This window comes from Nyctereutes procyonoides, unplaced genomic scaffold, assembly GCF_905146905.1.
Source record: "Nyctereutes procyonoides isolate TBG_1078 unplaced genomic scaffold, NYPRO_anot_genome, whole genome shotgun sequence".
Taxonomy (NCBI): Eukaryota; Metazoa; Chordata; class Mammalia; order Carnivora; family Canidae; genus Nyctereutes; species Nyctereutes procyonoides.
Window position 1 is genome coordinate 53551615 of NW_026575046.1, and position 21990 is coordinate 53573604.

General features: G+C 63.2%; 1 protein-coding gene across 2 annotated transcripts; it reads left to right on the plus strand.

Moving 5' to 3' along the window:
- The first annotated feature begins 498 nt into the window (after window positions 1-498).
- MMRN2 (multimerin 2) lies at window positions 499-17447 on the plus strand. 2 transcript variants are annotated; one of them, XM_055325572.1, is made up of 7 exons: window positions 499-740; window positions 9449-9577; window positions 9668-9774; window positions 9857-9937; window positions 10664-10870; window positions 10983-12611; window positions 14809-17447. In XM_055325572.1, exons 1-7 carry the CDS (start codon window positions 577-579, stop codon window positions 15192-15194), a joined length of 2703 nt encoding a protein of 900 aa, XP_055181547.1. In that variant the 5' UTR covers window positions 499-576; the 3' UTR covers window positions 15195-17447. The 2 variants fall into 2 exon arrangements, with proteins under 2 accessions (XP_055181547.1, XP_055181548.1); XM_055325573.1 differs by having other exon boundaries at window positions 10706-10870; window positions 14809-17446.
- The last annotated feature ends 4543 nt before the right edge of the window (window positions 17448-21990 follow it).

Genomic DNA, 21990 nt, shown 5'->3' on the forward strand with positions numbered 1-21990 from the left:
CGCAGGACCAGCCTGGGCTGCCCGGTGAGTCACCAGCACCGGGGTCACCCCCCCCCCCCAGGATCCAGCAGAGGGTGCAAGGAGGGCTCCCCATGGCCCGGCCTCCGGCCTCCAGTGCCACCCCCGACGCCCACCCCGGACACCCCATCCCTGTCTTCTCCACCACCTGCTGGCTCCCACAGCCCGGGGCGAAGGGCGCGGAGTAGGCCTGAGGTGCCCCTCATGTCCCGGCCACCAGTGGGGACGGGCAGCAGGCTCCTGGCCACTGACCCCCTTCCTGTGGCCCCGCTCCGCCCCGCGCTCCTCTCCTGGCTCCCGGGGACGCATGTGCTGTGGCCGCCTCCTGCGCCCCACACCTCCCGTGTCCCTGACCCGAGTCCTGTCGAGGCACAGGAACCGGCCTGGGTAGTTGGCTGCCGTAGGGGGGCGGGGGGGGGCCGGACGGGGCTCGCCCGGTGGGCCGGCCCAGGCCACTTCCTCTCTTTGTTGTCTCTCTGCTTTCTTTTCCTTCTGAGACTTAAGTCGAAGACGACGTCACCGTCAGCAGCAGCAGTTGGTGCAGCCGCCGCCGCCCGGATGATCCTGACGCTGCTGCTCGGCCTCGGGGGGCCCCTGGGCTGGGGGCTGCTGGGGGCCTCGGTGCAGGCCGCAGGGAGCGGGGGCTCGGATCCGCCCAGCCCTCGGCCACCTGGGGCCTGGACGGCAGAGGCTGAGGACCCCGGCGGGGACCCTGGCAAACGGTAAGGGCCACCAGACCTCGGGGCGGTCACGTGCGGGAGCCGAGTCCCAGCCCCGCTGGACAGGGTCTCCCGGGACCCCGGTCGCCCATCCACGGCATTCCCCCACGTCCTCACCTGCTGGGCCGCTGGTGAGGCTCAACGGGACCACGTGCCAGGCTCCCTCGGGAGCCCCCTGCCCCCAGCCCGGACCGGGCGCCGCAGGACGCTCCCGGCCTGGCCCGTGGCAGGCAGGAGACCCGGGGCTCGGCAGGAGCATTTCTTGCCATCGACCCCTTAGCATGAGAGGGGCAATAGGGGCAGTCCTTCTGGAAGTTTCCAGCCGGCCCGGCAGTGGCTGCAGTTCTTGAGAGCAGGTGAACTAACAGTGGAGCCTACGTGAGGCTGACCTGGCCCAAGTCACAGAAGACGGACGCCCCTGGGCCTGGACTCTCGCCTGAGGGGGGCCGGTGCGGGTCCTCAGACTGGCCCTGGGGTAGGCGGCCAGCACGCAGGGCGCCCCGCTCCGGTCCGAGCCCAGGGGGCCCGCGGCAGCCAGGGAGCACCCCTCCGGGGCCCCGCTGGACACAGGCGGTGGCGTCAGAACCGGACCCCCAGTCTGGGCCCAGGGCCGGAGCCTGAGGTCCCTCCCCGGGCCCATCTCAGCTGTCCCCTTCCCAATGTTGGTGACGCTCCCCACAGCCTGCTTGGTGGAGGAGCCCGAGGCTCAGCAGCCACCCCGGTCACACAGCTGAGGGCATGCAGAGCCACCCCACGGCTCCCGGCGTTCATACGGATCCGGATCTGGAGTGAGCGGCGCGACCTACCCCCCCCCATTGGCCGTCTGGGCCCACTCATGGTCACACCGGCTCAGTGCAGGGCGGGGGTGGGGGGTGGGATGGGTTGGGGACGGGGGCAGGTGACCGGTGGGCCGGGGACACAGGTGACTCAGGTCTGCTCTCAGGCTGCCAAGCCCAGTCCCCCCAGCCCTGCCTCCTCTGACGGGGCTCCGGCCCCCCAGCCCTCGTGGGCCCTGCGGGATGGGGTGCGAGGAGGATGCCGGCCAGGATGGCCGCTCCCGGGGAAGTGCGCCCAGCAGGCCCTCCTGGTTGTCAGCGCCTCCAGGGGCCGAGGGGCCGGTGTGAAAGGAAGGAAACACGCTCAGCTTCCCGCGATTGCTTCCTCTGTGAAGGGAGAGGCGGAAGGGCCGTCCCCAGGGCCGTGGGGCGGTCGTCAGGGACCAGGCCTCCGCGTTCCCCCCGCCTGTTCCTCGTACGCACTGGGGGCCCTGGACATGGGCTCAGGTCACACTATTTGCAAGGACAGGTTCAAAGGGAACAAGTGGGTGCTGGATGCTGGGTGCCGGGTGCTGGGCCACAGGGTGGGGGCGGGACGTGGCTGTGTGCTTCCCATGGCCCGGGCCCCCGGCGCCGGGTGCATCTGGGCTCTTGTGATGCTCCGTGGTTCCGGTGAGAGTGGGACCGGGCAGCAGTTAGGATGGGGGCCGTCAGTGCCTGCGTGGGGGCCCAGCGAGCCCAGGGCAGGGTGCCCCCCTCCAGGTGCTCGGGGCTGCGCTGCCCTCTCCATGGACTGTGAGGCTCAGAGGGATGGGGACGCCACCCTGGGCCACCAGTCGGAGTGGGGCCGACACCCAGGTGGGGGTAGCACAGGGCAGGGCCCTGACGGCCGGAGTCCATCTGGCCCCACACGGGCAGCACCTGCAATGCTCTGCGGCTGAGAACTCGGTCCTGGAGGCGTCAGGCCGGAGGCAGGGGTGGCACGGGAGCGCAGGCCACAGCCACCTCCAGGGCTGCAGCTCCTGCTTGTGGCCACCGGGAAGCAGGGCCGGGCACCCCCAGGGGATCCCGGCCCACGGAGGGCCGCAGGCCCCTGCCCCAGCCCCTTCCCAGCCCACAGACAGAGCCGGTGAAGTACTGCGACCAGGGCTGTGCTGTGTGGGCGCTCAGTGTCCGGCCCCCGCCCCCCGGCGGTGGCACCTGCACGTCCACCCACGACACTTTCCCTGGAGCTGGAGCTCACTCCCCGTGGCCTCTGTCCCCTCCCTCTGCCCCCAGGGAGGCCGGAAGTGGGAATCATCTCCCATATCCTGGGGGGGTGGGGTGGCCTTGCTCAAGGCCACCCTGGGTCCAGGAAGGGGGACAGGAAGGGCCACCCCCCCCCACCCTGGGCTCCGGCAGATGCTCTCCTGATGGGGTGCAGCCTGGGGGGGCTGCAGGGGGCCCCAGGAGATGAGGGCCTACGGGGGTGGGGGCATGGGGAGGAGCGCACTGAGAACAATGGGGCTGAGGCTCTGGGGCCAGCGCGACGCTGCCAGGAGCCCGAGGAAACCAAAGCAAAGGTCAGGAATGTTCCCAGGGCCCGCGGGCCAGCGGCCTGCATGGTGCCAAGGGGACGGGCTGCCAAGGGAGGGGGAGCGCGGGCGGGTCAATAGTTGGAGCTCGAGGTTTGGGAAGGTCAGGAGAGAAAGTTCCTGGGCAGGAAGGGTGGGCGGTACCGCCTCCGGTCCCAGGAGCCTGGGGTGGAAAGTCCCAGCGCCCCCCCCAGGGCAGGCTGGCACGCACCCACGGCCCGGCAGGGCCTTCTGCACCCTGCGCCCCGGGAGGGGGAGCCCAGAACCCGGCCTGGTTGCCCGCAGGTGTTTCTTGGCAGGCATCCTGGCGTTTGGACCGCGGGGGGCTGGCTGCTGCCATCCTTGGCCTGTGCCCCCTACGTGAAGGTCGCACGCACCCCCAGAACCACTGGCCCCGGCCCCGGCCCCACACGTCCCCGGCACCTGGGCGGGAGTTTTGGGTCCTGGACTGGCCTGTGCAGGGGGCCGCCCCGCCTGTGGCCCTGAAGCTGTGGGCCCAGCTCCTGACGCGCTGAGTAAACATTCTTTGCCTGAAGTCCGGTGGGTTCCGTGGGCGTGTGACCCGAGCGGCTGCAGAGGGCACCCATGGAAGGGCCCCCCGCTGGGTTTGACACCTGTTGTCCCACAGTCTTGCCTGGCGCTGGGCGCTACAGGTTATGCAGTCAGCCTCGTGTGAGGTGTTTGCTCTCTGCCCCTTTATGGAAGAACTGCGCTGACATCAGGGTCAGGGTCGGCTGTGGCTAGGGGCTAAGTTGACACAGTCAGAAGCCCCTGTCCCCACGGGTCCCCAGAGGCAGGACCTTTGACTCCCCAGGTGAATCCTTTGCCGTTGACCTGCATCTCTAACTGACTTGTTTAGATGGCTGCTTCTTGGGAAGTAGCAGCCCCCACAATTCAGCTTTCATTCCCACCCCATACCCGAACCCCATTGTGCACACATAGGTGTGCAAGGACACGTGCATGTGCGTAAGTGCGTGCACACACGCACCACCTGCCCTTCCTCCTCCCGTACTGTCATTTTGAGTATCTACATCTACGTGACTGTTCGCTGCTCCAAGTGGAGACTTGAGAAGAAACACCCCGCGAGTCCTCCCCGCACCCCTGCAGCTTCCTACCTTCCGTCTTCCCTGGAATAAACAACTACCTCCATTGGTTTTTGTTTCTTTGGCTTAGTGTCTCTGTCACTATTCAGCCCCAAACTCTTGGCCCATTCGTTGTCCACACCTGCTCTCCCCTTTCGTCCGTGTCAGGTGCTTGACCGCCAGGGTCTCTCGGTGGCGTGGCTCTCGGAGCCCTAGCTGTGCTCCGGTCTGGACACTGGCCCATGCCGCCTGCCCGCGGCTGCACGGGGCGCTCCCTGTGCCATCTTCCTGGGGACTCCCTTCCCCTTGATTCCCTACCGGAGCTCCTGTCTCCTGACACCCTGCTTTCCTCTGTCTGGGTGCTCTGGCTTGTGCAGCTGGGGCACCTCTGGCAAAGTGGAGCACCTCCTGGGCTCTGACTTGGAATGCCCAGGCCGCTTGAGAACGCTGAGGCCCAGCCCCAGCCCCAGACACTTGCCCCACTGACCTACTGCAGCCCAGAGGCTCTTCTTTATGAAGTGCCACACGGTGGCTTTGACGCGAAGATCTGATGGCAAGATTCCAAAGCACTGCTCTAGTAGCTCCCTGATGATGAGGGGCCCTGGGGTGGGCAGCGTTTTGAGACCCGATCGGTTGAAAATGTGTTTATTCTGCTCCCTTGACTTTGATAGTTAGGCTGGGTATAGGATTCTAAATTGGAGATATTTTCCTTTCAGATTTTTATTTTTATTATTTTTATTATTTTTTTCCGAGCAGAACAAAATAAAATTTAATGGTCTTAAATGCAAAAGTAAAAACAAACAAAAAACACAAAAAAGCAAATGAAAATTAACAGAACAACCCAAAATGTCAAGGCAGTTATGCAGAGAACTTGGGAGGGTTAATCTTTAAAACTACAAATAAAAAAAATTTTTTTTTGTTAATAGATAACTGGCAAGAAGTGAGTACTTTTCTGCTGAGTGTTCATATGAAAGCAAAGTTTCAAAACAAAATCTGACTAAAATGGAAACAAGTCTAGCGCTTACGAGAAGGGATGTGAAATACAATGCTCAAATGTTTCTGTGTTCTTTTTTTTTTTAAGATTTTCTTTATTTATTAATGAGAGACACACACAGAGAGACACAGGCAGAGGGAGAAGCAGGCTCCATGCAGGGATCCCGACATGGGACTCGATCCTGGGTCCCCAGGATCAGGCCCTGGGCTGAAGGCTGCGCTAAACCGCTGAGCCACCTGGGCTGCCCTGTTTCTGTGTTCTTAAAATATAGAGTGATCTTAGGCATTCGAGCTATGTGAACTGCTCTTGGAAAGTGGAGAAATGGTTGGGAACACCAGTGCCCGGTGTGCGGGGCACTGTGCATGCAACGTGTGCACAGAAATCCGGGATGTCAGAGGAGCAGCATGTCTTCAGGCATGCCCTGGAGTTAGGTCTGAGTCTGGAATATACTGGAGTTTCCCTGAAACTCTTTGGTCCGTTCCCATTGGCGCCTGGGCTTATGAAACCCGTGCATGCCCTTCTCTGGAGGGCCCAGCTTACGGCCCCTCTCCCCGGTGGCGGCCCCCCCTCCGTTGGATGGCCTGCTGCCACTGCCAGGACCCCTGCAGAGCCCCGGAGCTGAGTGAGCAGGAGGTGGCAATGGCACCTGCTTGGGAAAGCAATTTCCTGTCAACCAAAGCTGAAATCGCTTAAAATGTTGAAGCGGTTGAGAAAACGCACACTCAGCATCTGTGTAACATCTTTCGTTTGAAAACTAAAACTAAAAGGTCATGCCTTTTTTGTTGTTTTTTTTTTTGTTGTTGTTGTTTGTTTTTTGTGTTTTTTATCCAGTGTGTGGAGACACCAAATGAAACGAGTGTTAGTCTTAGAAGTTAAAGCATGCTTCAGGTTCACCACCGTCCCGAGGGACTGGTTAGTCAATGCGGTCTACTTAGGTTTCTGTTTAATATATATTTTAAAGGAAATAACTTAAGAAACTTATATGGTTTAACATGGTGGGATTTCAAACATTTGAACATGTTGGTTGCATCCCCGAGTATAAAAACCTTTTCACTTCTCGTTTAAACTAAGACAAACACTTGTGAGAATTGGTGCAAAATGAGTTGTACACTAACAAAAAAGTTTCAACTTCTTCATTCTTAATTATCTATTCCATACAAAAAAGAAAAAAAAAACATGAGCAAGTTATTGTGGGACTTGTTGGTTTTGCAGGAAAGCTATAGGATTTTGTCCCCCAGGCGGGAGCTGTTCAGACTTGCTATGGCCATGGTGGCTTCTTCATGGTTTGTCATGGTCACAAAGCCAAAGCCTTTGCACTTGTTGGTGCTGAAGTCGCGAATCTCTTTCACATTGGTGACCGCCCCAAAGGGGCCAAACATCTGCCAGAGGATCCCCTCATCGGCGTCCCGCCTGAGGTTGTAGATGAAGATGCACCAGCCTGAAGACGCGTCGCCCGGGACACTGACACCAGAAAGCCCACTCGTGATCTACACCCACAGGGGAGAACCTGAATCTCTGCGCCTGGCGGCGAACCGGGCCTCCAAACCGCCTGGCAGGCGAGCGGTACCGCTGGGAGAGCAGCACCATGGGTTGGTTCCGGTTGGGGTTGGCCCAAACCTCACTGTAGTGGGCTCAGAGGAACCTGGGGGTTTATGACCATTGAGAATGGTAATTGCCCCTTCCGCCTCCGACCGTGTGTCGAACCGGATAAACGCAACCCCTCTGGACAAACCTGTGGTCTGATCCACAAGGCCCTGGGAGTTGGTGGCTCCCCCGAACCGAGAGAGCACGCCCTCCCCGTCCGGGTCACGGTCCGCGGGAGCCCACCGCTGCGCAGGTTGGCATCTTTGATGACTTCCGAGCTCAGGGTGTGGACGACACCTTGATGGCTTTCGACTGGAGCCGCAGGCCATTTGCGTGTGGTTGCTCTCGGCCCCTGTGGTCACGTGGCTTACGGCACGGTGGCCGGGCTGTGCCCTCTGCTTTACCCCGAGTGGGTTCTGCAGGGTCATGTCACCAATGCTGCTGAACGGACTCCGTGCCTCACCCTGGGTCATGCCTCGAGGGCGGTAGTTGACAGTTAAATTCGTTCTCCTGATATCCCCGTGGGCTTCGGCCACGTGGTCTTCATAACCATTAGACGTTGGATTTTTTAAAAATCTGGACACGGGTGGGCGGGCCTGGGGCTCCTCCAGGGTGGGCGGCGGCTCCTCCTCAGCGCGTGCCCCTTTCAGATTTTTAAAAGCATTTTATTTATTTATTCATGAGAGACCCAGAGACAGAGGCAGAGACACAGGAGGAGGGAGAAGCAGGTTCCACGCAGGGAGCCCTACGTGGGACTCGATCCCGGGACCCCAAGGTCATGCCCTGGGCCGACGGCAGACGCTCCACCAGGGAGCCCCCCGGGCGCCCCAGTAGCTTCCTATTCTTGTTTCTTGGATGCAGTCACTTCCTTTATCGATCTGGGGCTATCAGTACACATTTGGGGGACTTCTCTGCGCAGTGCTGGCTTTTTCCAAGTTCATTCTTCCCCCCAGTTGCTTTTTCCAACCTCCCCCCTTTGGTACGGAGATCTTTCTCAGGAGTTGTCTCAGATGTCTGCCCCCTTGAGAGCAGACTATGAAGCTGGTTGGACCTGGGCGTGCGGATGCGGCTTCCTGACCTCCTTCCTCACACTATGCCCTGCTGGACCATTGCACGGAGAACCCCTGATATTGTCGTGTTTTCGGTCCGTCCTCTCGAGTGGGGTCATTTTCCTGACACGCTTTTTCAGTCTGCTGCCAGGGGGGAAGGCTGGCTGCCAGGCTTTGAGAACCGAGTGGGAACTCAGGCTGGGGGCCCAGGCCTCGTAACAGGTGCCGTCACTCGGTCCCCCTCACTCCTTCCCCGCTCCACCCCTGCAGAATCCCTGTGCGGTGGCGCCCGGCGGCCCCAGGTCAGAGGCCGGCCCCGGAGAATACACCCCCAGCCCGAGAGCCGCGCTGCTCCACCTGCAAGGCCCCCGACACTGCCTCCTGATATCTGACAAGTGTGCCCCTTCTCTCTGCATCCGCCGCCGTCACCCATGGGACCTGCCAACATCTCCCACCTACATCCCTGACACACCCGCCTACAGCTCGCCCCTTCCTGTCCGTTCTGTCCCCAGGAGCCAGGGTGGCTTTTTCACGGCACTTCCCTGCTCAGACCCCTCCACAGCTTTCCGTGCTCTAGGACACGGGCCGGGTCCCCAGCGGGCACTCAAGGACCCCATGGCCTGGCCTCTCGGCATCTCTGGGCCCCTTGCCTGCCCAACCCCTGCACTGCGGGCCGTATGCCTGTCACAGCTCCTGGTGCCTGGTTACCACCTCCCGGATGGCTCCCCGGGTCCTAGAAGCTTCCATGCCACCTGCGATTGCCTGCTTCCCCTTGGGACCCTGCAGGGAAGGTCTGTGTGTCTGTATTGGCACTGGGTGCTGCTCAGCTCAGCGGCCACGAGCCGAGTGATGCAAGTCGTTGCCTCTTGCAACCCCGGAGAGCCCTGGGGGCTGATTGGCAGGCGAAGGAGCCTGGTGAAGGGGTGAAGGGCAGAGACCGAGAGGCTGCACGCGACCTCCAGCCCTGCAGAACTTCCTGGAGTGGGGACTACTCTCAACTGTCCACTCCCATGACTGTTTGCAAGTCCGTTTCCATGAGGTGGGGAATGGCCAGGGTGCAGGTGCCCTCCCCGCAGCCCGGTCTGCAGTCAGGAAAGAGGTGGCAGTGACGGGGCAGCAGTGTTGTCGGGAGCCAGGCCCCGGGTCCTCACCCGCACGCTTGGAGGAGTGGAGCAGCGCCTCCATCCGAGACGTGGGCAAGGGGGAAAGCCCTAAGTGCCTCACTCCAGCTCACATGGACTGGGCGGCAAGGATTTGAACTCAGGCCTCTCTCCAGCCCCAGCAGCACTGTGCTGCCTCCCTGGCCCCAAGAGAAACCCCCGAGAGCCCATCCTGGTCCCATGGGTAATTCTGCTGTGTGATTTTGGGGGTGCTCTCAAGCCTCTCCGGGTTGACCGCTGGTTCAGGGGCCGTGGTCAGATGCTCCTGCAGGGTGGGTTTCCTGGAGCTTTTGTCCTGAGTGGAAGGAGGGATGAATAATGCAAGAGCGCTCTCTTCTCAGGCTAATGGGTTCTGGAATCCCAGGCATCAGGTGTGGGTGGGCGGGGAGGCAGGGGTGGGGCTGGCACCACTGCTGACCTCCAGGCCGGATCGCGGCGGGGGGGGCGGTGGCTGGGGTGCTCAGGAGGCCTCTCTCCTGGCTTGTCTTCCAGTAACTGGTGCCCTTACCAGGAGTCCAGGCTGGTGACCTTTGTAGCCGCTTGCAAAACAGAGAAATTCCTCGTCCACTCGCAGCAGCCATGCCCGCAGGGGGCTCTGGACTGCCAGAGAGTCCGAGTCATGTGAGCAGGGGCCGGATGGGGCAGGGCGGGCCACCCTCTCGCGTCCCTGCTGGCTGCCCCAGCGTCACCGAGCTGGCCGTCTCTCCCCAGGTATCGCGTGGCCCACAAGCCGGTGTACCAGGTCAAGCAGAAGGTGCTGGCTTCCGTGGCCTGGAAGTGCTGCCCTGGCTTTGTGGGCCCTGACTGCCAGCACCACGGTAGGGCTCCCCAGGGCTCCCCCCCCAAGTCCGGTGGGTGCTCTGACCTGTGGGCTCACCGTTGGCCGCCTCCTGTCTGCAGATCCCATGGCCACCCCTGAGCCCGAGGACCCAGGTGACGGCCTGCAGGAGCCTTGGGACGGGCCTGTCGCCTTGGAACCTGGTATGCTGCTTGCCTAGAAGGTGCAGGAGGGGTAGGCAGGTGCCGAGAAGCGCTCCCAGGCCCTTTCTCCTGGGCTAGGGCAGGGCTGGCTCGGGAAGTCTCCGTGTCCGGAGCAGCAGGGGCCCTTCTGTGGCTCCGGGGCAGCTTGCCCCCACACCGAGCAGGCCAGAGTCGCAGGGCCCTCGGTTGCCACCCACTGCCTAAGCACATGCACCCCCTTCCCTGACTCCCTGTCCTGGGAAGGACAGTTTCCTCTGGCACCTTCCTTGGCCCTTGAACGGTGCGAGATCCCATGGCCTGCAGGAAGCTTTCCCACACGCGCCCTCCCAGGGCCAGGAAGTCATGCCACCCTTGGTGTAGAGTCCGCACAGAACCACCCAGAGGCACCACTCGTGAGGCCTCTCCAGGCTGGGCCACGTCTGGGATGGTGAGTGAGTCTCGTCATGCGGTGAACGCCTATCTCTTGGCAAGGGCTGCCCGAGTGGTGCTGAGAGGCCGCGTCCACACAGCTGAGGAGCAAAGTGTGCCGAGATCGATTAGTCATGTCTGCTACGGGTGCTGGGTGAGGGTGAGGGTGAGGGTGAGGGCTCGTGGGCGGGCATTACCCCCTCTGGAGCTGAGCTGCTGAGCTCCTGCTCAGAGGACATCACCATCCCTCTCCCCCCCCCCCGGAGATTTCTGTCTGAACCTGGAACTTTCCTTCTGTGTACCCCGTGGTCCGGCCAGGCCCGGGGAGGCAGGCCTGGACGCTTGTCTCCGTGTCTCCAGGCCAGCGGGCTGCGGAGCTGAGCCATGTCCTGGGACGGCAGGGGCGCCTGCTGGAGGACCTCCAGAATGACCTTCACCAGGTGGCAGACGGACTCCCGGGCCTGTGGAAGGCCCTGGAAAGCAACCTCACAGCTGCCGCGATGGAGGCGAATCAGACGGAGCCTGGTGAGGCCCGAGGGCAAGAGAAGAGGGAGACCGGAGGGCCCGGATCTCAGAGGATGCGCCCTGGTCCCTGCTGGGGGAGGGCAGCGTGGGTAAGAGCGGGTCTCTGTTGCAGACGTTCCCGGCACATCCTTGGAGCAGGTGCTGCCGCTGCACCTGGATGCCTTCCTGCAGGTGCATTTCAGCCCCACCTGGAGGAGCCTCAACCAGAGCCTGCACAGCCTCTCCCAAGCCCTGAGAAACCTGTCCCTGGACGTGGAGGCCAACCGACAGGCCATCAGGGGAGTCCGGGAGAGCGCGGTGGCCAGGGCTGACTTCCAGGAGCTCGGTGCCAAATTTGAGAGCAAGGTCCAGGAGAATGCGCAGAGGGTGGCGCAGCTGCGGCAGGACGTGGAGGAGCGAATGCACGCCCAGCAGCTCTCCCTGCAGCAGTCGCTCTCTGAGGTCCAGGCGGATGTGGACGCCAAGGTCAAGAGGGCCCTCAGGGCCCAGGAGCCCATGGGGGCAGCGGCCAGGCCCGAGCCCGAGAGCCTGCAGGCCAGGCTGGGCCAGCTGCAGAGGAACGTTTCAGCGCTGCACGCGGCGGCTGGCCGCAGGGACACGGAGCTGCAGGCCACCCTGGCGGACATGGGGGCCACCCTGGCGCAGCATGCCGACGAGATCAAGGAGCTGTACTCCGAGTCCGACGAGACCTTCGAGCAGATCAGCAGGGTGGAGCGGCGGCTCGGGGAGCTGCAGGTGAACCACACGGCGCTGCGAGAGCTGCGCATCGCCCTCATGGAGAAGTCGCTGATCCTGGAGGAGAACAGGGAGGAGGTGGAGCGGCAGCTGCTGGAGCTCAACCTCACCGTCCAGCAGCTGCAGGGCGGCCACGCCGACCTCGCCAGGTACGCCAAGGACTGCACCTGCCAGGAGCTCCCCACGGGCCTGGACGGCATCCCCGATGACCTGGGCGAGCGGCCCCAGCCCGACGGCTCGGAGCTGCGGGCCCTGAGCAGCTCGGTGGCAGCGCTGGCCCGTGCGGTGGCCGCGCAGCAGGAGGAGGGCGAGCGCGCGCGGGCAGACGGAGCGCGGCTGCGGAGCGCACTGCGGGCCCTGGACGGCCAGGCGCGGGCGCTGCAGGAGGCGCAGGCTGAGGCGCGGCAGGAGCTGGGCCGGCTGCGCAGCCACTTCGCGGCCTTGCTGGACGACGCACTGCGCCACGAGGCCGCGCTGGCCGCGCTCCTGGGGGACGACATGGCCGAGCAGCTGGCCGAGGACCCGGCTGCGCTGCCCCTGCGCTACGAGCACATCGTGGCTGCCCTGCGCGACGCCGCCGCTGGGCTGCAGGAGCAGGCGCTGGCCTGGGGCGCGCTGGCCGCGCGGGTGGATGCACTCGAGGCCGTTGGGGCGGCGGGGCTGGCGCGAGAGCTGCAGCGCCTGGACGCCGACCTGGGCCGCGTGGCTGGCTGCTGCGGGCCCGCTGGGAACACCACCCTCCGCGCCACCGTTGACGGCCTGGGCCAGGAGCTGGCTGCCACCGGGCGCGACCTGCAGCGGCACCAGCGCCTCTTCCACGGCCTCTTTGGCAACTTCCAAGGTCTCCTGGCGGCCAACGTCAGCCTGGACCTGGGGCAGCTGCAGGCCATGCTGAGCCGGAAGGGGAAGAGGCAGAAAGGGCTGGACGGCACCCGCAGGAGGGACAGGAAGCAAGCGGAGCCTGGGGTGGACGAGCCTGCCAGAGGGCTGGTGCTGGGGCAGGCAGGTGAGTGCACGAGGTCGGGGTGTCAGGGAGGCCGGGGGGACCCGGGGGACTGGGGGGACTGGGGGGGACGGGGGAGGCCGGGAGGCTGGGGAGGCAGGTGAGTGCCCGAGGTCCAGGCACTGGGGAGGCCAGGGGGACCCGGGGGACTGGGGGGACCGGGAAGGCATGTGAGTGCACAAAGTTGGGGCATCGGGGAGGCCGGGGGGACCCGGGGAACCAGGGAGGCCAGGAGGCCAAGGAGGCAGGTGAGTGCCTGAGGTCAGTGGTCGGGGAGGCTGGGGGACCAGGGGGACGGGGAGACCCGGGGGACCAGGGGACCAGGGAGGCTGGGAGGCTGGGGAGGCAGGTAAGTGCCCAAGGCTGGGGCCTTGGAGATGCTGGGGAGGCTGGGGCATCAGGGAGGCCAGGGAGGCAAGTGAGTGCCCAAGGCCAGGGAGGCCAGGGGGACCAAGGAGGCCAGGAGGCCAGGGTGTTGGGGAGGCCGGGGCGTCGGGGCACAGGGCTGCCTGCGTGGGAGAGGTCGGGGAGGCTGCGCCCCAGGAGCTCTGAGGGCCAGCTTGGCCCTGACCCGTTTGCTCAGGCCGGGGCCTCTCATGCTGCCTCACGGGCAGGAGGCAGAGGTCGCGGCGTGGAAGCTGGGGAGCCCGCGGCGGCCCCCACTAAATGTTTGAGGCTCGTGTCTGCACCGCTGGCCAACCGTCATTGGAGCTGGGGTAGCCCCAGGCCCGGCCTCAGCTCCTCCTGCCTTCCCGCCATGCCCCGCAGTCTCTAACCTGCTCCCCTACAGACACACGCACAGGGGCTGGGGTCACCTGCCGTGGCAGCCCCCCAGGAGGGGCCGGGAGGCCTCGTGGCCCTGTGGTTGGCGCATCCCGCTGCCCCGCCGGGTCCCCGTGCATGGCCATATGGAGTCGCCAACGGTCAGGGCCCAGGGCCTGGTCACACGGCCATAGGTGGCACAGGGAGCCCTGCACCCTGCCCGGCGGTCTCTAGGGTGCTGGCCCTTCCTGTGCGACAGGCCCTTGATGACTGGTCCCTGCGGGGCCCCGGGGCCTGGGTTGCCAGCTCGGAGGCTGACGTGCGTACAGCCTCCCTTCCTGGCCCCTCCATCTCTGCGTGTGGCCTTGGGAAGGGGACCCTAGACACAGGTGACCATCCCCTGCCCGGGGAGGCTGGCCCCGGGGCTGTGGCCACTCCTCCTCCAGACACAGGACTGGGGACAGGGCCGCTGTCGGGCTGTCTACACTGCGGGTAGCCTGGCTGCGGGGCCCGTCCCAAGGTCGCCCGCCCTGTGGACAGCGCACAGCTCCTCGCGACCAGTGCACTTGCTGGCCTCAGTTTCCTGCTGCCTCTGGGCGGCTGCGGAGGGCGCGGGGCCCCCTGCGGCCAGGCGAGCGCCCAGCTCCTGTTGGGGTGCTGCAGGGCTGCCCCCCCTACCCGCTCCGGAGCCTTCTAGGATGAGGCGCGCGGTCCCGACCCCGGGCCTACTGCTGGGCTGGGAGCCAGGTGCTGGGGCTGCGGGGGGCCAGGTCTCTACGCACCCGGCGGGGCCCTCCCGCGGCAGAGCTTGGCTTCATCCCCTTGGGCACGTGGAGTTTGGTCTCAGCGAAGAGATGGACAGACAGCGGGGGGGGAGTGCCCAGGGGACGTGGCTCGTCAGTGCCAAGGCCAGGGTCTTGGCCAGAGCCCGGGGTACGGCACTTCCCCTCCCGTGGCCCCATCCTGCCCCTTGTCGGCCCAGGCAGCCGGGAGGGAGGCCGTGGCTCACCGAACACTCGCCCCACGAGGTCCCGGTGCTGGCCCGCGTGCATAGGGGCGCGGGCTCGCCCTCTGGGCCCATCTGGGTCCCTCAGCCCAGGCTCCGGGTGGGTGCCCCAGCGTGGGGGGCCGGCCGTCTCGCCCTGGCAAAGCCGTGCAGCCTCAGGCAGCCGTCGAGCGCCCGCGGCCCCAGTTTCCCCAGAGGAGGGAGGCCTGGCTCTCGGGGAGCTGGGAGGGGAATTGGGTGCTCAGGGGGCAGAGACCAGGCGCTGGTGTTCCCGTCTTGCTGGCCTGGCAGGGACTCTGCGGCCCGAGGGTGCCACTGGGGCACGGGCCGTCAGCCAGGGTGCCCGGTGCCCCTGCTGGCAGGGGACGGGCAGGCGTCGGGGTGTGATGTGTGGGCGGGGAGGCGGGCACTGAGCGGCGCCCTGCGTTCCAGGCTCCCCCGCGGCCTTCTACGCCAGCTGCTCAGGAGGCACCGCGGCCCCGCAGACCGTCAAGTTCAACACCACGCATGTCAACGTGGGCGGCAGCTACTTCCCGGATCACGGCTACTTCCTGGCCCCCGAGCGCGGCGTCTACCTGTTCGCCGTGAGCGTGGAGTTCGGCCCCGGGCCGGGCAGCGGGCAGCTGGTGTTCGGGGGCCGCCGCCAGACCCCCGTGGGCTCCCCGGAGGACGGCAGGGCGGCTGGCACGGTGACGGCCTTCGCGCTGGCCGAGCTGCAGCGCGGCGAGAGGGTGTGGTTTGAGCTGACCCGGGGGTCGCTGAGGAGCAGGAGCCCCGCGGCCTCGGCCTTCGGGGGGCTCCTGGTGCTCAGGACCTGAAGGCTGCCCGCCCGGGGCACCGCATGGGGCCTGCTGAGCTGCGGGGCCTGGAGGTGATGGTGCGGAGAGGAGCCCGAGCGCCTGCCTGGTGGCCCCGGGTGCGGGGAGCATGGACCCACGCGACGCCCACTCGGGGGGTCCTGCCCGCCCTTGGCTGCTCTCCCGTGGCTGCGACTTCTAAACCCCCTGCCATCGCCTCCCCCTCATCTTCCCCAGGAGGAGTACGTTATACTGGAGGTGACACTGGGGACGACGCCGGGAGCCCGTCCCCCCACCTCGGGGCAGCGGGGCAGCGGGGCAGTGGCCGGCGGTGCCTCTGCTGGGAACGGGCCTGAGGCCTGCTCGAGTTACCAGGGAAGAGAATCCCCCCGTTCCCCTTAGTTCTGGTCCTTCCCTAGTTTCTCTGTGACCTTCGCTTCCCGTCTTGTCCTCCCTGGTCCAGGGGGTGGAGGCCGCCACCTGCCCAGCATGACCCGGAGCGAGCACAGCCGTGCCCTGGTGGCCGTCCCGAGCCTCGCGAGCGCCTGTCACCGGGAGGGAGGCCGAGGGGGGAAGTGAAGGTCGCGTGTCCAGATCTCCCCGTCACGACCCGCCTGGAATAAAGCACTGCCCTCCGAATGCCTGCCTGCTGACCTCGCGGAGAGCAAAGGGACCCGGGAAAGGGGGTGCACACGCGGGACACAATGCAGCTATTTGGGCCAAATGCGACTCCCCTAATTCCGGCTGCTCTTGGTCCAGGGAGCTCCCCGCAGAGGCCTCCCGGGGGCAGTGGCGGGAGCACTGGGAGCTGCACCGGCCCCGTAGCATCGGGCCCTGCGAGCAGCGAACAGGCTGTAGAAGCTGGCCCTGCCCCAGGGGCGTCCGTGCTCCGGCAGTGGGCGTGGGGCACGGCCCAGTAGACCCTTCTCGGGCTGGCAGCCGCTGCTCAGCTCTCCTCCCGGTTTTCTAAGGCCCATGGGTTCAAGCACGTGTCCCCGGAATGGCCCGGCCACGCTTCGTGCGCTGCACTGGCCGGAACACGGGTGCTAAGGGGACGGAGGGCCTGGCTGCCAGCCCCGACCTCGGGAGCTTCCCCGTTGGAGCGAGGTGCCTGGTACCCGTCGGCTGGCTTCATTGTGGATTTCAGAGCTTTATGACGCGCGTCCCAGGTCACGCTGCTTCCTGCCACTCCCCCCGGCCACAGCCTCTGGCCGAGTGCGGCCCTCAGTGGTCAAGGCCAGTCCCAACCTGAGGCGTGACCTGCCGGGGCCATTCCCGGCCCACGACTGGACCGCTGCTCGCAGGGTGCCCGCCCCCCGAGGGACCCTCTGCGCCGCCTCTGTGCCTCACGCCCATCACCCCGGGCCAGGCTGGCTGACCACCGGGGAGGCCCCAGCGTGGTGCGCTCTCAGCATCTAAGATTTCATCGGGGGTGTTCTGCCCCCCAGCAGGGCCACTTGACCGCCGAGGGCTCACGGGGCCGGCCCCCTGCATCCGGGTTACAGGTGCAGGCGCGACTGCTGAATCGGGCCCGTGGGTTACTCCGGAAGCTTCTGGGACGAGAACTCGAGAGGCAATGGCTGTGACATAGGAAGCTTTCTAGTAAACGAGACCTTAACCACCAGGCGAAGTGCACATTTCCTGTTAAACACATCTGTAGGGCCGCCCGGGGGGCCAGCGGCGCAGCGCCTGCCTTCAGGCCCGGCCGTGACCCCGGGGCCCGGGATCGAGTCCCGTGTCTGGCTCCCCGTGTGGAGCCTGCTTCTCCCTCGGCCTGGGTCTCTGCCTCTCTCCCTGTGTCTCATGAGTAAATAAATAAAATCTTAAAAAAAAAAAAAAAAACCACTTCTGTAATGAGGACACCAGACTGACATGAATTCTAAGGTTCAGTTGACAGGTTCATATCTCCACTACGGCATTCAATAGCTCTGGGTGCAGATTCCTTCCCGGGGCTCCCCAGACCCCCCCAGGGTGCAGACTCCTTCCCGGGGATCCCCAGACCCCCCAGGGTGCAGACTCCTTCCCGGGTCTCCCTAGCCCCCCAGGATTAGCGCCCTTCCCTGAGGCTGCAGCGCAGGCCCCGGGCTGAGCACGAAGCCCCGCAGCTCAGATCTGGTGGGGAAGCGTCTTCAAAGGTCATATTGACCAACAAGGTGCAGGAAGCGGATCTGAGGAGTTCTGCGGTTTCTGAAAAACGGGAGGTAGGAAGATCGGAGATCGGGAAGCGGCGGAGGGACCGAAGCCCAGACCCTGGGGGACGCGGAGCCAGGGGCGATTTTGGGGGCACGGAGGGCGCAGAGCAGCGGGGGCCAGCGCCTGGCTGGGCGGGGAGCTTGGCGCAGCGGTACGGGGAGCAGCGGTGGGTCCCCCGACTGGCGACGGCCCGACTAGGGGCGCACGGACACCTGACCTCCCACACTTCAGACACAACTATCCCTGGATTTCTGGTCCTTGAAGAATGTTTTTGAAACATTTTGGAAACTGCCAGTGTCCCTGGGACGTTCATCTCGAAAACGTCGAAAACTGCAGGCCACCTGTCGCCTGAGTGCCCCCGCCCCCCGGTCCCCCCAGTCCCCCCCGGTCCCCCCCGGTCCGACCATGGGCGGCGATGGGTAGAAAGGAGGCGAGTGGGAAAGGCCAGACCCCCAGGCAAGAAGGAAGGAGCACTTTTTTTTTTTTTATAAAGATCTTATTTATTCATGAGACAGAGAGAGGCAGAGACCCAGGCAGAGGGAGGAGCAGGCTCCACGTGGGGAGCCCGACGCGGGACTCGATCCCAGGACCCGGGGTCACGGCCTGGGCTGAAGGCAGCGCTGAATCGCTGGGCCCCCGGGGACCCGGCAGGAGCGCGTCCTAACGTTCGGCTGTTGCCTCGTTGCTTCTTGATAAAAACAGGCAGGCGAGGAGCAGGGCCCCATGGGCGCCAAGGGGAGCACCCATGCCGCGGCCTGTGGAAACCACGGTCACGCTTGACAGGACCCAACACTCAAAACACTGAAGGTTTTGGAATATACAGGTGTCTAGATAGAAACGACACGGGAAAGTGGAAATCTTTTTTTTAAGATTTTTTTATTTATTAGAGAGAGAGCGACACAGACAGAGAGACAGAGGGACAGAGACAGAGACAGGGACAGAGACAGAGACAGAGACAGAGGGACAGAGACAGACAGAGAGACAGAGACAGAGGGACAGAGAGAGACACAGAGACAGAGCATGCATGAGCAGAGGCAGAGGCAGAGGCAGAGGCAGAGCCTCTGCTGAGCCCGGAGCCCACGCGGGACCCGACCCCGGGACCCCGAGATCATGAGCTGAGCCACAGGCAGATGCTTGACCAGCGAGGCCCCCAAGGCCCCGGGGAGCTGGAAATCTTGTTTGCCGCCCAGGTGCCAGCCTCCGATCGGTGTCCTCCACGAGGGTGTTGGGTCCTTGGCGATGCGGCCGGGACACGCAAAGTACCGGTGACCGGGGAGCGTGTCGCAAGCGCCAACAGGTACGACGACCCAAGAAAGCCTGGCGCGTGGCCCGAGGGCTCCAGGGCCGGTGGCCCAACCACCAGGGCTCAAGTCCGGATCCATCTGAGCATCAAACCCCACGATGGCCTGAGACTAGAACTTGCGGAGTTGGAGGGGAGCCTGCGGGCTCCTCCGACCAGGACTCAGGGCTCCACGGTCAGCAGCGCGGCTGTGCCAACACCAGCAGGGTCCCCACCGTCGCCACAGCCACGCTGCATGCCCATCGGCACAGCAAGGCTCAAGTGTCTCCTCACACGTCACCACGAAGGGAAAACCAGCACCCGATGGTGAAGCAGCCAGGTCTCACCCCAACGGGGGTCGACAGTCCCCTCAGGAACGGGACCCATGGCACGGTCTCCCGCTGGGACGCCCTGGCAGGGACAGACGTACGTGCGCAGAGACGCTGGCCTCTGGCTCTGGAACATGTATCACAGAGGACAGACCCCAGCTCTCCAGACCTGCTTCCAGATTAAAGAGACGAGGGGCCCCCGGGCGGCTCAGGGGTTAGCGTCTGTCTCCAGCCCAGGCCATGGCCCCGGGGTCCCGGGATCGAGTCCCCCATCGGGTCCCCGCAGGGAGCCTGCTTCTCCCTCCACCTGCGTCTCTGCCTCTCTCTGGGTCTCTCACAGATAAATAAAATCTTTTAAAAAAATAAAGAGACGTGACACTTAGTAACACAGGACCCTAGACAGACTCCGGACCCGGGAAATGTACTCAAGGACCATAGCAGAAGTGGCAAAGGTCTGCAGGTTGTGGTTCTGCTGAGAATTACGAGGATGTCGGTGTCCACTTGCCCGATTTCGGGAGTTGCACGTAAGTGGTTTTGTAATAGAATAGAGAGAGGCACAAGCTCTTGATCTGACCCAAGCAGCTCAGCAAGGGTCACGGGCGACTGTGCGTGTGTGCATGAACATCCCAGCATGGGCCGGTACCATCCTGTACCCGCACACTAGCAAGGCCGTTGTGGCAAAATGTGGGGGTTGACGAGTCTGGGTGACGTGTAAATGCCATTTCTCATATTCCCAACTTTTCGGGAATTTTGGAATTATTTCCAAATAAAAAAAATTGGTTATTTGGTTGAAGTAAAAAAAAAATGTAGGGACACCTGGGTGGCTCAGTGGGTTAGGCATCTGCCTTCGGTTCAGGTCATGACCCCGGGGCCCTTGGATGGAGCCTATCAGGCCCCTGCTCATCGGGGACCTTCTCCTCCCCACTGGTTTTCTCTGTCACTCTGTCTCTCTCAAATAAATAAAATCTTTAAAAAATTTAGATGGGCTGCAAAGTGGAAGGTAAGATGGGTCATGTGACAGACATGTTAAGAAAAGTGGAAGAAACATCCAGGGGACCTGACATCTGTCAACAGGAGTCCCAGAAAGAGCAGAATAAAAGGAGGGAAATAAAAGGTGGAAGCTCCGCAGTGTGAGGAAAGGTTGAAAGCACCACATCAGTACTCACACAGCCAAGATACCTACACAAGTTCAAACTTCAAAACATCAAAAAAGAAAAAAAAAAAAAAAGAAAAAGAAAATTCTGTTTAAGAAAGTATTTATTAAAAAAAATAAAGTATTTATTTTAGAGACACAGGGAGGGGTGGAGAGAGAGGGAGAGGGTCTCACGCAAAGTCTATGCTTAGCATGGAGCCCACAGGGGGCTCGATCGCACAACCTGAGCTGAAACTAAGGCGGATGCTCAACTGACTGTGCCATCCAGGTGCCTGAAAATTCTGTTTCTTGAATGGAAAACTAAATTACAAACGCCTGAAATAGACACGTCAGACTTACCGACAACGGGGATGCTGGAAATGTCGTCGATTAGGTCCCATCTCCCACCAGTGCTAGCCAAGGATGAGGACAGAATCCAGTTTTTATACATCTTGGCTTTTTATTTTATTCATTTATTATTTATTATTTTTATTTTTTTTAAAGATTTTTATTTATTCATGAGAGACAGAGAGAGGCAGAAACACAGGTAGAGGGAGAAGCAGGCTCCATGCAGGGAGCCCGACACGGAACTCGATCCCGGGACCTTGGGATCAGGCCCTGAGCCGAAGGCCGACGCTCAGCCCCTGAGTGCCCCGGGCACCCGCTGAAAGGGTTTTCGGCGGGAGCATTTATACTGATGTTGGACTTTCGACAAGGCAGCACTTCAGGGTTCCTGTATAAAACTTCAGCTGAGAAGTTAGGAGGAGGACGCAGCCCCGGGGATCTGGAATCGCCCTGAACGACACTGAGCCACTGAGCTCACGGGACAAAGTGGAAGCAACTGGACGAGGACCGGCCCAGGAGGGGTGCAGGGGAGCAGGTGGGCGTGCACACACCTGCCACGGAGAGGACAACTCCTGCTTCAGAGGGCGACTGTGGCCCCACCTCCCTGCCCCCCTGTGCTCTCTGAGCCTGTACCAAGCCTCCGAGGTCCAGCGGCGACTGGCCCGTCCTGCTCTTGCCTGGAGCTCACGCACGGACCCTGCAGGACCAGGGCGGTGCCACTGCCCTCCCCACCCAGCGGGCCTGCTCCCGGGCCCAAGCCAGGCTCCTTAAGGCCTCGCCTCTGGGTTCGCTGCCAGAAGGGCGCAAGCATGAGCCCCACGGAGCGAACCAGTCCCCCGAGTGAATGAAGACCTAGTGTCTCCTTGGGGCGCCCGGGGGCTCACGAGGCAGCGTCTGCCTCCAGCTCAGGGCGTGACCCCAGGGTCCCGGGATCGAGTCCCCATCGGGTCCCCGCAGGGAGCCTACTTCTCCCTCTGTCTGGGTCTCTGCCTCTGTCTCTCATGAATAAATAAATACAATCTTAAAAAAAAAGAGAATTACTTAAAAAAAAATTTTTTTTTGAATTAGCATCTGCTTGATGTTACCTGCCAGGGTTGTATTATTCTGGAAGAACAGGGTCCTCATTTCCTACCGTCTTCTCCACTAGGGCTGCTGCTAATGGTACAGAAACCCTGGAAGCTGTCACTGTTGCAAGTCCTCCCTCTGTGAGAGTGAGACTAGGGGGCAGGGAATCGAGCATAGCAGACCAGGGTGCCGGCCACGTGCAGCATCGGGCGGCTCGGGAAGCCCGGGTGTCCGGGCCGCAGGCCACGTGGTTGTTCCAAGAAAGCATCGCACAGGGACAGCAAGCAGGGCTCCCAGGAGGGCCCTGCAGTAAGCGACCCCGACACACACTTCTGGGGCGATGCCACCTAGTCCCAGATCCCTCCTGAGCCACCACCGCCCGGGGTGGGGGTGGGGGGCCAGGAGCAGCGCTGTTCAGGGTCCCTGGGTCCCGGGAAGCCGCCCGCCAGTGCTACAGCAACACTGACCAAGACT